Raw genomic sequence first — 15559 nt, 5'->3', positions numbered from 1 at the left:
TACCTCAAGCACACGGAATCGTGATTTCATGCACTCCTTGCAAGGTCCGGTCCGATGCATCATATTTCGCGGGCTCTGCGACCGTTTTTCACTGCGAAGTTATCAAAAAACCGAACCCGTGACTTGGGCCACTTGACCTGACCTCAGAGGTTACCGGTTGACTTGAGACCCTAAAATCGGGTATCAGTTGCTGCGTTTGTAACGGCGCACACGCTTGTTTTTTCCGCGAGGCTCTAGCTCCATCAGGAGCGAAACGGCGAGATGGGGGGGGGGGGTCGTAAAGCCCCTTCCTCGGCCGACGCGTATGTAGAAAACCAACAGTTCCGGCGAGGGTTAAATTGCTGATGTGTTTTTGACTATCGGAAAACGGTGCTGCATCGGCCGAGCTGGACCGTATTCTAACTCGGCAATGTGCGGCGTAAGCTGATACCGTTTCGGCCCGGCGCTATTGTCGTGCAGCGCGCGTGTCGCGGGGTCGGCGGTAGCGTTCACTGGGCGGCTGTCACTCCCGTAGTTGCCCGGTCTGCCCCACCCCTCCCCCTCCCCCGTTTTACGAGAATGAGGCAGTCATATTTGTGTATGTATGAGTGTTGTATGATTATATTGTGTTGGGAGTTTGCAGCGGAATGCAGTCGGACTCGATGATGTGAACAGGCCGTGTGTAGGTCCATTGAAAGTGTCGCTCGTGGATGTAGAATCACGGAACGTGATTCGGGCTATTGTAACCGACTTCAAAGGATCGTTGCGTTGATTGCATTTTTAGCGCTGGTATTCTAATGCCACAGGTGCGTCCCTACGTCGTGACTAATTGAGGCGTCTTACCTTTTAAAAATCGTTTGTTACAAATAAGCCTTTATTATGTGGTAGTAAAAGGCTTACAACCTACCTCTTTTCCAGAACCAGACAATGGTATAACGAAACGCGAAGATGGCATTTTTTAAGAATCTGAAGTCTCTTTTTACTGGTGGCAGCGAGAGTGCCTCTAAGAAGCGGCGCGTGCTGCACAATGTGAAGGTCGGGATCGACCCGGAGGCCGTCTGGGAGCTCCAGGGCGAGCTCGGAGATGGCGCCTTCGGGAAGGTCTATAAGGTAGGTGCCGATCGTCAGACCTTTTTTTTATCCTGTGCTAGTTTTATTTTATGTAAGCTCTACTTCAATACACGCAGCTCGACGCGGCGTGTATTGAATGTCGTGATCGTGTCAGCTTTAGTTCATCGTCTATCACCACTTTTATGTATCATACTAGTATCAATAACTGTGTCACGCTATTCAGCCGTCATTCAAGCGACTGTTTTCCTATAATTCTCCTATGCTTTTACACTTATTTGATGCATATGAGCTGTTCATTTTCCTGTCTGTTTGATGTTTTTTTTTCTGGAACTAACTAGTCGTCTCCGATTCCGGTTTCTAATTTAAACGGTGGTTACCTATTGCATAACACGGTCACGTGACAAATATGAATGCCGCAAACTCAACTTTGCATGTGCGTTAGTCGTACCGATTTCCATTTATATGCCATAGCTGATCCTTCGTTCCCCTCTATGTACCTATGTATGTAGGAAGCGGGGCGTCGAAGTTTTGTTCCCTGTCCAGACTGTCGTTGTTTGCGTTTGGTGTTTCGATGTCGATCAATCGGGCCCGGTGTCGTTCCCTCCAGTCTAACCGCTCCGTTCAACGGGGTCAGGTCCTGCTTCCAGACTGACCTGTCTTGCCCCCCCCCCCCCCTCCGTAGGCGGTGCACCGTCAGTCGTTCCAAGTGGGCGCCGCCAAGGTGTGCGAAATGGCAGAGGACGACGAGCTCGACAACTTCATGGTCGAGATCGACATCCTTACAGAGATGGACCACAAGCACGTGGTCAGACTGCTGGACGCCTACCTGCAGAGAAAGCAGCTCTGGGTGAGTCGCACCGCTGCCCCTCCCTCTCCTCCCCTCCCGTTGTCCTCCCATACCTTCCTCTCCTTTCTCTTTTCCTCTGGGGTCCGCTATTTGTGTCGCAAGGCTGTCCAGCCGACTGCAGGGGCGGGACCGCCGCCCGTCGCTAAGGTAATCGGCAAGCCGAGTGCATACTCAGACAGTCGGTCAGAAGCCTTGGGAATACGACTTACGGCAGGCATTTCAGTCGTTCGGTATTGATCGGGAAGCCGGTCGGTGGTCGGTGGGTGCAGGTGTAATCGATAAGACAGCGTCTGGAGACCTGACTGGCAGCAGCTGTGTAAAACCGCAGTCTGCCGCACGGTGGGCTCTGATTTAACCCATACTACAAGCACGACTATCAGAACAGATATGATAGAAACGTACTCTTATTTAACTTTCGATATAAACAGCTTGTTTGACGGTATGCTTAAACTTTAATTGCTCAACACTTTAGCTAGAAATCGAAGGATCATGGGGCATGGATTGATAAATGACGGCTATCGTGTGTCTTCCCGGTGCGATTGACACCACCTGTCTGTGTGTCGTGCAGATGCTGCTGGAGTTTTGTGACGGCGGTGCCGTGGACTCGATCATGGTCGAGCTGGACCGCGGACTGAAGGAGCCCCAGATCGCCTACATCACCCGTGGCATGGTGGAGGGCCTCGAGTATCTGCACCAGCACAAGGTGGTCCACAGGGACATCAAGGCCGGAAACGTGCTGCTCACCATGGACGGAGGCGTCAAACTGAGTGAGTGTCCGAGCGGCAACCTCGTCAAACTGAGGGTGTCTGAGTGTTGGAGAGTCTCGAGTGACGGCCGCCTTCAACCTCGGCCTTAAATTCAGTGAGTGTCTGAGTGTCCGAGTTTCTGCTGCTGTCATCCGGTCGCCGGTGCCGACGGAGCCGTTGGAGCCGCACTGCCTTGTCTCTGTCTCGCTGAAAAGTATAGCCTATTTTAGCGCCATTCTATTGTCGCCAGCTGCCCACCATTGTATCTCCTCCTCCGATGCTTATTGCTTACCGTGACATCCTCTCCCGCAGCCGACTTTGGCGTGTCTGCCAAGAACAAGCACACGCTTCAGAAACACACGACGTTCATCGGCACACCATTCTGGATGGCTCCCGAGGTGATCATCTGTGAGACCTCGCTCAGCGACCCGTACGACCGGCTGGCAGACATCTGGTCACTGGGCATCACCATGATCGAGTTCGCGCAAAAGGTGAGCGGGAACATCGGGCTGCGGCGTCAGTCAGAGCGGTCCGCTGGTGTGTTGTGTTGGAACGTAGCTGTATTGACTTAAGTGTTCTTTTGCTTTTCGGTTAGAATGACGCTGCTTTTTGGCCAATAGTCATGTAATTTTGTTTTGCTTATTCGGACATTATTTTGACGCCCCAAAAAGAACCAGCCTTGTTTGTGCCACTATTAATTAATGGCGAAAGTGTGCACGATATTTGACATGTAACCGTGATTTTTACCTATCTAGGAGCCGCCGTACAACGAGCTGAACCCGGTGCGGGCGATGCTGCGGATACAGAAGTACGACCCTCCGACCCTGGACCGGCCGAGCCAGTGGAGCCGAGAGTTCAACGCCTTCATCGCCGCCTGCCTGAAAAAGGACGCCAGCAAGCGGGCCGAGGCCAGCGAGCTGCTCCAGGTCGGTCTGAACTGGATGAACTGCTGGAGGCGGCTTCCGGTGACGTCCTGAACTTTTGCAGTTGGATGAGAGTGCTCAGTTTTCAGCCGTATTGGATTTGCTACTTGTCCCGCCAGTCAGAAGATATTCCAAGCGGCGCTTTCCTCAGTAAACGATTCCTAGAAGTTCGTTTCGTGAGCGAAATTGAGTAGATCGGACGCGAGATCTGCTTTGTAATTCAATGACGCCTATGAATTGTATTGCGCGCGGAAGACTTGACTCAATTGCTTACCGCTGGTTCAGGTGACAATGGACTGGATAGTGGATATTGAGCCTGATGATGCGCGTTTTTGTCACTCATTTTAATTTTGCGAAAACATTAGCGTAAAAATTAACAAAATTTGAAAAAAATTGTAAAATTTGAGCCTGAAGATGCGCGTTTTTGTCACTCATTTTAATTTTGCGAAAACATTAGCGTAAAAATTTACAGTTTATTGTGAACCTATTACGGCTTAACGAAAGCAGTGCAATCTCAACTTCCACTGTAACAGAACACCAGCTGGACGATGAGCCGAGCTATGTTTGCTGCAAAGTGCCGGTCGGTGCGACTGCGGGCCGCCCGTGCGTTGACCGTCTGTGACTGTGTGCCCTCAGCTACCGTTCATTAACCGCACCCTGGATAACAAGCCGATCCGCGAGCTGCTGCTCGAGTACAAGGCGGACGTGGTCGAGGGTATCGAAGACGCCACCGACGAGGTAGGTCGGTTGGCGGGGGGAGAGGGGAGTACTGCCACGGGGATCGCTCTCGCTGTCAACGCCACATATGCTTCTTTCCCGCGCGTGTGGTCTGGTCTGGAGACTCCCCATTGCCTAATCGCCGTGTCGCTATCTCATCTGGCTATTACGCTTTGTGTACTTGGCGTATCAGCTCGTTCTCCGCCAGTCTACGCCTACGCCGCACCGAATACGCCAGTAATGTGTTCAGAGGGCGAATGGAGTCTCAGTTTTCATGAGCGCATATCTGTTTCTTCTCGTCTTATCACCAGTCTGTTCGCCCTGCGGATCCTTTCTCCGCCGCCTCTCTGCGGCTTTTCTGTGTTCCTTGCTTTGCGCACCCGGCCACGGTGCCGCCCCTACCCCCGTATGTCTGTGTGTTACACGCGGCTCAGAAGGGAAGGAGGCGGAGACAGACACCGTGCTCCGCTCACGGCGGTAAGGTAGGACCAGCGCCAAGTGGGTTCTCATTGTAAATGCGCCACGAAACGGGATTAATCAGTCATTCATGCCTCCGAGTCCGAGGTCGCGGGGGGGGGGGGCAGTTATCTCCGCTCACTCAACCAGCAACCGCTTTTCAGTACCGGGAAGTATATCGGCTTATATTAAACGTGACCAAAATACCGACGCACAGTGGTTCGGATTCGGATGTCCTGTCCACATTAGGTCCTCTTCCGCGCCCTTGTCCGTCTGTCAATGTGTGTGTACCTTTGCGTTGACGCGTCTTCCGTCGGGCAGGACACGCGGGCCTCCCGACTCAGCCTGGACTCTGGCCTGCCGCCGACCGACGAAGGCGACGAAGAGGCCGAGCCCGCCGACGCCGACGCCACCGAGCCGCCGCCGGCATCACCCAAAAAGAAGGTGGGTGTCTCGTCTCCTTCTCAGGCAGGGCAGAGTTAAGAGATGCTGTGATTAGACAAGTAAAACGACTCTATTTTTTTTTTTTTTTTGGTTTGGTAGGTTTTAGGCCAAAAACGTGGTAACGATATTGAAATAACTTGGAGTGGAAAAAGCTTGTTGCTATGTATTTGTTTTCGGTCGAGTCCGTTTTCCTACTGAGCCGTGCATTTTTGGTCTCTCGTTGTGCCGAAAATGACCCAACTACTGCCTGCCTACCTCCAGACACCTGCGAACAAATGCACGTGCTCTGATGGTGCTAACGGTCTGTTTGCCCCGCAGCCGGCGCCGAAGCCGCCAGCCGTGGCCGAGCCGGCCAAGTCGCCAGAGAAAAAGAAGCCGGCGCCGCCCCCACCGGCCCCGGCTGCCGAGGCCGCTCCCGCTGCCGCGGCCGAGGAGAAGACGCCGGTACCGGCGGCGGCCAAAGAGCCGGCACCAGCCTCAGTGCCGGCCAAAAAGTCCGCCCCTGTCCCAGCACCAGCAGCCGCCCCCGCCAAGGAGCCGGCACCAGTCAAACAACCGTCACCAAGCCCGGCTCCTGGTGCGTCACCAACACCGACACCAGTCAAAGAACCAACACCACCTTCAGCGGCGCCGAAAGAAGCAGCACCAGCCCCAGCCAAGGAATCACCGACTAAGGAATCAACGCCTCTTCCAGCAGCAGCAACCAAGGAGCCGACACCCCCACCAGCAGCCAAAGAACCAACACCACCCCCAGCGTCAACCAACGAACCAACACCACCCCCAGCACCAACCAAAGAACCAACAGCAGCTCCGACGGCAGGCAAAGAATCGTCACCTGCACCAGTCAAAGAGTTGGCGCCAGATTCGACTCCAGTCGCGACGTCGGCGAAGGAAACACCTCCCGCAGCAGCTGTTGCAACAACGCCCTCGGCGACGGCAGCAGCAGCAGCGACCACGGCGGCGGCAGGAGGAGCGACAGTAGCAGCATCAGTAGCGGCAGCGGCGGTGACCGTCCAGGACCCAGTTCCTTCAGAGGCAGCGTCTTCCGAAGCGTTAGCGGGTGATGCTCTACCGTCACCGACCGCTGCTGCTGCTGCTGTCCCGTCCGAGGCCCCGTCTTCTGCCGACGCCCCTGCTTCTCCTTCTGCCCCGGCAGCTGCAGGAGACCAGGCCAAAGTTCAGCCAGAAGCGACAGCGCCGGTCTCACAGCCCGCCGCACCGCCGGCAGTGGCGGTGCCGCCTGCAGAGCAGCCCACACCGGCTGAGGAGGCCATGCCCGCTCCGGTGTCATCACCAGCGGAGCCCCAGCCGTCAGCGCCGGCCGAGTCGGCGGCGGCGCCTGTCCCGGCTGTCCCTGCCGCGTCTCCGTCTCCACCTGCCGAGCAGGCGCCGCCGACAGGCCCGGCCGAGGCGGCCGAGGCTCCGGCGGCTGTAGGGGAACCCGCGGAGCCGGCGACCGCCACCGGTCCGCCCGCGCCGGCAACTGCCGGGGAGCCGGAGGGGACGGCGATGGAGACGGAGACGGAGCCGGAGCGGGAGCCGGAGCCGGCTGCTCCGATGGAGGTGGACGACCAGCCGGTGGACCAGGGAGCGGCCGAGACGCCCAGCGTCGGTCTGGCGGCGGGTGACGGCGCCGCGCGCGTCATTGTGTCGGCTGACGACACTGAGTCGGGCGGCACGGTCACCACGCTGATCCAGAGCAGCGGTGACGGTGCGCGCATACAGGTGGTCGACGGTGAGTTCAGGATGGGCGACCGCTCTGTCGGTAGGGTACGCCTATTTAGGATAAGGGTGGCTCTCAAATGGTGATTTGATTTTCTCTCAACGTCTTTGTAAGGTTATTTAATATCTAATCAATCATCCCACCTTCATGCGCTTGCTATGCTCAGTGTTACATGGTTATATTTTGTGTAACGTTTACAACCCGCTGATAATTTATGCATAAATCAGCGTTATATCTCGGGCTCACGGCTGGGTGTGTGATGTTGTGTTTGTGTCGCCGTCAGACTGGCCGCAGCCGGCGGAGGGCGCGGCCCCTCCGCAGCAAGACGAGGAGGCGCTCTCCCCGCCGCCGTCACCGGTAGCCGGCGACGAAGATGAGAGCGACGCCGAGCTGAGCGCCCACCAGATCATGGACTCGCTGATCGGCGAGGTGGTGCGGCTGCAGCACGAGGAGGCCGAGCGCGAGGCGGAGCGCGCCGCCGCCGCCGCACTCGACCAGTCGCTCGAGGAGGCGCTTATCTCGCTCGGCTCCGAGGCGTCCTCGGCCGACGACGAGGCCGTCTGGTCGGAGCTGCCGCCGGAGCGCGGCGCGGGAGACGCCGCTCCGGCCTCTGCCGACACCGGCGACACAGCCGTCTCGGTGGACGAGCCCGGCTCGGGCGGCGGTACAGGTGACGGCCCGGCGCCGGCCGAGGGGGACGCGGTGGATAGCGCCGCGGCCGGCCGCCGGCTGGACGACAGCGAGGTACTGATCGACGGCTGCAGTATCGTGCAGAGCGGCCCGCAGGAGCCGGCGGACGGCGCGGCGGCCGCCGGTCGGCTGGAGCTCACCCTACAGGAGGCCGCCGAGCAGGAGCTGCCCGACCAGGAGCAGGAGACGACCGAGCCGCACGTGTCGGTGGTGCAGGTGGAGCCGGCCGACGACCACACCGCTGCCGGTGAGTGTTCGGGGACTCCGGCCTCTGGGGACACTCAGGGAAGGGTTGTCGGTGGTGGACGTCAGTGCTCGAAGACGTGGGTCTCTGGGTACATTCAGGGAGAGGTTGTCGGTGATGGACGTTATTGCTCGAGGGCGTGGGTCTCTGGGGGACACTCGGGGAGGGCACACGTCGGTGATGTATTGTTGTGTGAGTGATGAAGGCCACAGCTACCAGGACCATCAGGGATGGTTTGGGAAGACTCGAGCCTCAGTGAACTTTGTCCGTATTTTCTTTGAGCTCACCGAAAATAGCCTCTTTGTCGTTCTAGATCCGGGTCTGGTTTTACAGTTTGATGAATTAATTACTTCATGGTGCGTGCGAATTACGGCATGGGCACAACACGCGTTATGTGATTTCATGTAGGATTTCATGTAGATGCTCTTACCTTCCTTATGTTTGCGCTGCATACTGATGAAGGTGATAGTCCGACCAGCATGACGCTCTTGGTCATTTGACGTTTATAATGGGCCGCTGATGGAACATTCGTTAGCTGATGTCAGGATGTTCGTTCGATTCCACATTACTGTCAGTGTCTACTAGTGTTTCTTTAGGTGACGTCACGCACTGATCGTCCTTGCATGACACTTTGGAACGCTTTGGGATCTCGGCGTTCGCGACAATTTCCTACGAGATGACGTCACAACTTACTAATTGATGCGTCTTAGACCCGATTACCATGCAGAATTGGAGTGCCGACAGTACCGGTAGCCGCTTATATCAATGCCTTGTTGAATAGGACCCGGATGTTATACGCCAAATACGGCATGTTTGCCATGCAAATTGGCTTTCAAACGCGTTGACGTACTGGCTGCTGGTAGTACTTACCTCCGTGTGACATGGCGTGCTCTGCTGTGACTCTATTGGTGTCACCCTGTGTTACGTGTGCTGTGACCCCGCCTGGTGGTCCCACGTGTGATATGGTGTGCTGTGACCGACCCCGCAGGCACCGACGGTACCTCTCCGGCGCAACTCAGGCGCCCCTGCTGGTGTTACCCTTTATAACGTGTGCTGTGACCCTGCTAATGCCCCCCCCCCCCGGTGTGACCTGGTGTGCTGTGACCGACTGCTCACTGCAGGCGCCGACGGCACCTCACCGACGTCCCTGCTGGTGGCCGGCACCACGGTCGGCTCCTCGGACGTGGACCAGCTGCCGGATGATGAGGAGGAAGACGATGCGGAAGACGATGACGACGACGACACCGTCTTCTCGCCGCAGCACAACTCCACGGCGCGGGTCAGTCTCCGGCGACAGCCGCTGTCGCTGGCGGGGCGGTTATTGAAGTGGATGCGACTGTACTTGGTTAGATGACACTTCCCTTGCGTGCGACGTAGCACGTACTTATATTTAGTGATCTCCAAATCACAACGACTGTTGCTGCTTATGTAACCATGCTTCTCATACAACATGGTCACACGATACCATTTATTAAAATAACAAGTGATCGTTGTTCTAGTTTTGTATTATACTGATAACCTTCTTGATTAACCCTCACCTCACGTCCTATAAACACTTACTTTTAGTCTGACCTTTGCTCCGTCCATGCAACGACACTAGGTCATTGCCGCTACCTAGTGATTATCCGATGTCCCTCAGTTTACATAACATCAATGAGACCTCTCCACGGCCCACGCTCTCTCCGCCCACCTTGTCTGATCTGTCTCCTGTCTGTCCTTGCAGCTGGTATCTGACCTATCCACTCGCCTCCTACCCGTGATCCACTGTGTGTCTGACCTCTCTTCTCCCTCCGTGCAGCCGGTGTCCCGCGGTAGCAGCGAGGACAGCGGCGAGGAGCGCACCGGATCCGACTCTGCTGGCAGCCAGAAGGAGAACATGCCTCCGCCTGCCGCTCCGCCGCCGCCGGCCGCCTCCAAACAGAACCAGAAGCAGCCGCCGCCGGCTGAGCAGGAGGCGGAGGACGATGACGAGGTGGTGCTCAGGAAGAAACGACCCGCCCCGGCGCCCGCTCAGGTAAAGAAGCTACGCTACACTCCCCCGCCGCCCGCTCAGGTATACAACTCGGTAGACTACCCCACACCGACCCGGGCATGTAACACACACTACACTCCACCGCCGCCGGCTCAGGTAAAGAAGCTACGCTACACTCCCCCGCTGCCCGCTCTGTGTCCTTTTTCATAAAGCCTGGAATTGTAGAATTGTAGTTGTAGTTTGTAGGTTTGTACTTTCGATTGTACAAATCTGTTTCATAAAGGAAAAAGTACAATCCGAAAGTACAAACTACAATTCCACAAACCTACAACTCACATTCCGCAATTATCAGCCAAAAAACTAGCAATCTGTTTCATAAAAAGAACGGTTCCTCTGATTTTGGGATTTCCTTGACGGAAAATACAATCGAAATCTACAACGCCCTAACCGTGTGTAGAATTTCGGAGATGAAGCATAGGAATCAGCTTAACGTTGCTAATAATTTAATTCAATAATAACCAATGCTCAGATACACGATATATATTATTACTGAGCGAGAGAGCGCAGCGAGCGAAGCGAGGTCAACGAAAAAATCTCAGTATTGAGCCGCCCGGTCCGGCCCGGCCAGTAACACTTTTGCCGTGCTAATATCTCAGCAACCGCTGGACCGATTGGCCTTCGGTCTTTTTTGTTGGGTAGTCCTATTCCTTCTACCCCGTAATTGACTACTCCTAATGCATTTCAGAAACCCTCAGTGGCACGTACCACCATTGGCTATGGAACGGGTGGGGGGCACCGTACCCCCCTTTGATTTTGCTATTTTATCATTAGCCCTATGGACGTTGCATGGAAAGAATGGGATCAAAAGTCGGCAGTCGGCAGACCCCTTAATTGAAGGTGTTACGCCGCTACTGCGTGCCACGTGAAAAGTCAAGGGTGTTCATTTTCAAGCTGTTTTGCAAAAGTAGTGATTTTGAGAGGCTCATATCTCAGCAGCCGCTAGGACGATTGTCTTGCGGTAATTGTTGTAGGGTAGCTGCATCCCTTCTACCAAAGGTCGCATACTCTTGACCTATGTGAGTGGCCCCCACTGCATGTGCAAAAAGCAAAAAGAAGAGGTGTTAACTTTGTTCCCGCTCGTTTTTCGCCCAAAAGGCACTTAACTGGTTATTTTCATCATTTTCCTGTTTATATACAACTTCATGTGTGCCGCATTTCCGAAAAAATGCCGGCATTGAACGGCTCGACCCGACCCCCCTCGATCCGGCTGACCCACGCCAATGGCGTTTTTGAACGGAAGGAACTAAAGCGCTGAAATTCGTAGCATCGTTCGGGCCTATTCATTGTTTATAATTCGACAAAAAGACGGTATTTTATCAACAATTTATTTTCCTTATTCATACGAACCTTTTTGTCAGTAAGTAGTCATAATAAGTTCACGAATAATATCTAAAAGTGAAGGATAAATATATAGGTACCTAGCTATTATTGATATCAATATCTGAATACATTATGCTAGGTACTATACCTACCATCGATCGACTCATGTAACATTTTTTTTAACATAGGTAGCTCATAATCTTACATTAACATAACAGTTTTTTTGCGGATAAAGTTCTCTGGGAAAAAAGAGCAGCCTACGCTCATGTCCTATTCGTTTCCGGCTCAGTTTCTTCAACCAACACAATGGAATGACCATGCATCTTCTCTTCAAGACTTGTAGCCCATTTCCTTTCACGCAGTAGGAAAGCTTGTATTTTTATCAGTTTTCATCCCGTCTCCTGGGTGGCTCCAGCCTCCATCTATTTGCTTCTCGCTTCGTCACAATGCTCTTGCATTTTGATTTTGGCATTTGATTCGCTGGCTTTCTTGTTGCTTCATGTTTCACAAGGCTGCATTACTTATCAAAACGGGTAATTCAAGGCTCAAAGCAATTTGAGGTCACATAGCTCGTCGCTAGGTAATATGACGGTCAACAATATCCATAATAACCACTCTATAACCCGGATAGGCTTAGCCTAAACCTTTTTCAGCCATTTTTGCATTATTGTCTGAACAATTCATGAATAATTCTTTCACGAAACTAATGACTTGTTGGACTTACCCAGATACCAAATCTCGAAACAAGTACATCTTGAAATGATTGCAATGTTGAAAATGTTAATACTTTCAGCATAAAAGTTCTAGCTATGCATGTGCAAAGCGATGGCTGATCCCTAAAAGCAATTCAAGTTATTTATCAATAATTATTTCTTTTAAAAATTGCAAAAAACTGTCAGCACACCATACGCAATTTGCAACACAACATCGAAAACTGTTGCAGAAGTTTTTGTTTACTCCGTTGCCATGGAGACGAAGCCCCGCAAAACTACGCTCCCGGATCGAAAGTACAATTCTATTGACGCCGCATGTCCAGGCTTTATGAAAAGTAGTAGTTTGTAAAATTGTACTTTGAAAACTACAAATGTACAAACTACAATCGGATTGTAGAATCTTTATGAAAAAGGACACTGGTATAGCACATATTTTGGATGCAGGCGCAAAAATGTACCCCAGTTCACTGATGCAACCCGCTTTTGTGTGTATGGGGTTTTCTTTTCTGTCATGTTCGCAATAAAAAATGAAAAATAATAAATATATAGTAATACAATTTCTGTTATGCCCGAAACAGCCGATGCTTTTCGTAAACAAACGTCGGATTCATTATTCGTTACAGGCTTGCCACCGCGCAGTAGGTACAGTCCACAGCAGAAGTAATGTGGGGTTTCAGTCATGGGTATGTTCTGCAGCCTTCTGAAGCTTAGGAACGATTAGCCAGACTACAATGAAACTTTGAATGTAGCTTATATGTATTGTATCGTTACCCTTGCAGCTGCAACTTTAGCTATTGACATCTTCTTTTCGATCACTCCGCATTAAACAATCGCCAGTCAAAGCCAACCGTTGAGATTGGTAAAACCCAAGATTACTTTACTACTCTGTACTATGTACTCTGTACTCTGTACTTTACTACTATGTAGGGTAAAACCCTACATTACTTTAGCGGTGGGCTGTACTTAGGAGACATACCAGTTCAGTGTATGCTATCTCGTCGCTGGTGCGCTTATTACGAGCGAGCGAGCGCAGCGAGCGAAGCGAGTCTTTTCAATATAACGGAAAAATCTCAGTATGAGCGGCCCGGCCCGGCCCGGCCCGGCCTGTAACGCTTTTGAGAGGCTTATATCTCAGCAACCGCTGGACCGATTGGCCTGCGGTCTTTTTTGCTGGGTAGCCCCATCCCTTCTACCCCGTAATTGACTACTTTTGATACATCTCAGTGACCGTCGTGGCACGTGCCACGTGAAAAGTCAAGGGTGTTCAAGCTGTTTTGCAAAAGTAGTGATTTTGAGAGGCTCATATCTCAGCAGCTGCTTGGGCGATTGACTTGCGGTAATTTTTATAGGGTAGCTGCATCCTTTCTACCAAAAATAGGATACTCTCGATGCATGTGGGTCACCCCCAGTGCACGTGCAAAATACAACAATAAGAGGTGTCAAATTTGTTCCCATTTTAATAACTCGGTAATTACTGGGGCGATTTCGCTGAAATTTGGCATACAGGTAGGCACCCACCAGGCAATGCATGCCCATGTGTTGCGGTTAAGGTGCTACTGCACGTGCGCACGTGCAGGGGGCGCTTCCAGATCTCGAGAATGGCTGGGCCGATTGCGCTCAAATTCGGTACACGGTTGGAGACCGGTTAGTAGGGTGCCGTGCAATAGTCAGTTTGGACCCCGTTTGCACGTGCGCACGTGCAGAATGCCGCTTCCAGATCTCAGGAACGGCTGGGCCGATTGCGTTCAAATTTGGTACACCGCTAGCGACCGGTTAGAAGGGTGCTTTGCGCAAGCCCGTTGGAAGTACCCTCTCGCCCTTCCGCACGTGCAGGGCTCACTAACTCGCTCGTTCGTTCTTCGCCCAAAAGGCGTTTTACTGGTTTATTGTAGTCGGGAGTCGCGCTCTCTGACCGTCGCTGCGTTTTCAGGACACGTCGGGCGTGTCGCGCTCCTCCACCATGAGTCGCACCAAGGAGGAACAGGCCATCTCCAACCTGCGCAAGAAGACGCGGAAGCGCACGCGCCGCTTCGAGATCGACGGCGTCATCGTCACCACCACCACCCACAAGGTGTTCTACGGCGACGACGACTCGGCCTTCGTCGACGAGCACGTCTTCAGGAAACAGGAGCTGCGCGACCTCAAGATGCTGCAGAAACAGGAGCAGAAACAGTTCCGCGAGCTTAACGCCAAGGTAATCAATTGTCTCATTGTGTATGATGTCATGATGTGTTAACTGACAAAGCCAACTTATTATTTCAAAATTATTGGACAATAGATTGAGATATAGAGGATACGCAAATATCTCGAAGTCATTTGCAATAACACTCCTTACAATTGCGGTCCAAGTGCCTCGATAAAATTGGCTTGCATTTTCTCCACCCCCTCTCATTGTCGACGACCTCTTTGTTCCCGCCGCCCCGGCTGTGTCGCTGACCGTCTGGTCCCGCCCGTCCGCCCACAGTCGCAGCTGGGCCGCGACAACCAGCAGCGCAAGTTCGAGTCGGAGATGGCGCAGCTGGTGCGCCAGTACGACAGCGACCTGGACAGTCTGCAGCGGCAACAGAAGTCGCAGGTGGAGCGCGCAGAGCTGCAGCAGGAGAGCGACCTGCGCTCCGCCAGCAAAAAGATCCGCGCCGAACAGGTCGGTCAGAGTTAGGAGCACCAAGGGGATGGAGACGGGGGAGGGGTGTCTTGTTTATAAGCATCAAATAGAAAACCTTCAGGTCGATTTGGTACTGGTGCTGGCTGCTAGTTTGCACCATGGTTCTATGACGGCCATGACTGCCGTGAAGTTCGTCTTCCTCAGACTGTGACTATCTGAGTATCATAATAGGAGCTGACGTTGTTTGTGCACCGATCCGAATATTGATTTAGCGACCACGGTTTCTAGAGCGGAGATAGTAATTGCACTGTGACCGACGCCCCGTCTCCGTAACCACTTTACAGGAGCGCGAGCTGAAGACGTTCCGCGACACGCTGAAGCAGGAGGTGCGCCTGCTGAAGCAGGAGACGGACATGCTGCCGCGCGACAGGCGCAAGGAGGCGTTCCGCACGCGCCGCGAGCGGCTGGACGCCGAGCACCAGGCCAAGGAGCGCGACTTCATCGAACGGCTGAACGAGTCGCACGAGTCTTCCCTGCAGCGGCTGGCCGAGCAGCACCGCGAGAAGATCGCCCTCATGGAGAAACAGTTCCTGCAGCAGAAACAGCAGGTACGTACCTACCCGCCGCCGGCCGCAGTTCCACTCCCAATGAACTGACCGCCGGTGTTGCGGCCTGTTGCCAGTGGAGTCATTGTCAGTCGTCGTGAGTCGATCTCCGAGTCATGAGATTATCCGTGAGAGTTTAAGTTGAGCGGTAGGATTGTATAATTGTACGTTGCCTGACTTCTCGTCTGCGTCACCCTCAGCTGCTGCGCGCCAAGGAGTCGGCCGTGTGGGAGCTGGAGGAGCGGCAGATCCACGAGAAACACCAGATGAGCAAACATCAGGTCAAGGAGGTGTTCTTCCTGCAGCGACATCAGGTCTGTCTGGGTGGCAGGTCGCCGCAGAGTGCGACGGGATGAGGTGCAGCACAGTGTCGGGGATACCGTACAGATTGGCTATAGCTGACTAAGAGCAATAGCATGACTCTCTTGTAATCGAAGGTTGATA

The 15559-nt window shown here is 53.4% G+C and overlaps 1 protein-coding gene across 1 annotated transcript; it reads left to right on the top strand.

Annotated features, from left to right (window-relative positions):
• Positions 1-638: 638 nt before the first annotated feature.
• On the top strand, positions 639-15429 carry LOC122393975 (serine/threonine-protein kinase 10-like; the record flags this gene model as incomplete). The annotated part of the gene is made up of 15 exons (XM_043390500.1): positions 639-1089; positions 1733-1897; positions 2466-2664; positions 2956-3134; positions 3399-3569; positions 4203-4304; positions 5061-5183; positions 5502-6918; positions 7190-7843; positions 8962-9119; positions 9639-9854; positions 13836-14099; positions 14370-14549; positions 14855-15118; positions 15316-15429. Coding segments are annotated over exons 1-15 (4368 nt in total), but the record flags the coding sequence as incomplete, so codon positions are not given.
• Positions 15430-15559: the final 130 nt, after the last annotated feature.

This window comes from Amphibalanus amphitrite, unplaced genomic scaffold (genome assembly GCF_019059575.1).
Source record: "Amphibalanus amphitrite isolate SeventyFive unplaced genomic scaffold, NRLGWU_Aamphi_draft 000566F_arrow, whole genome shotgun sequence".
NCBI classification, from domain to species: domain Eukaryota; kingdom Metazoa; phylum Arthropoda; class Thecostraca; order Balanomorpha; family Balanidae; genus Amphibalanus; species Amphibalanus amphitrite.
Note: the sequence above shows the minus strand (reverse complement) of the source record. Positions and strands in the feature narration are given on the sequence as shown.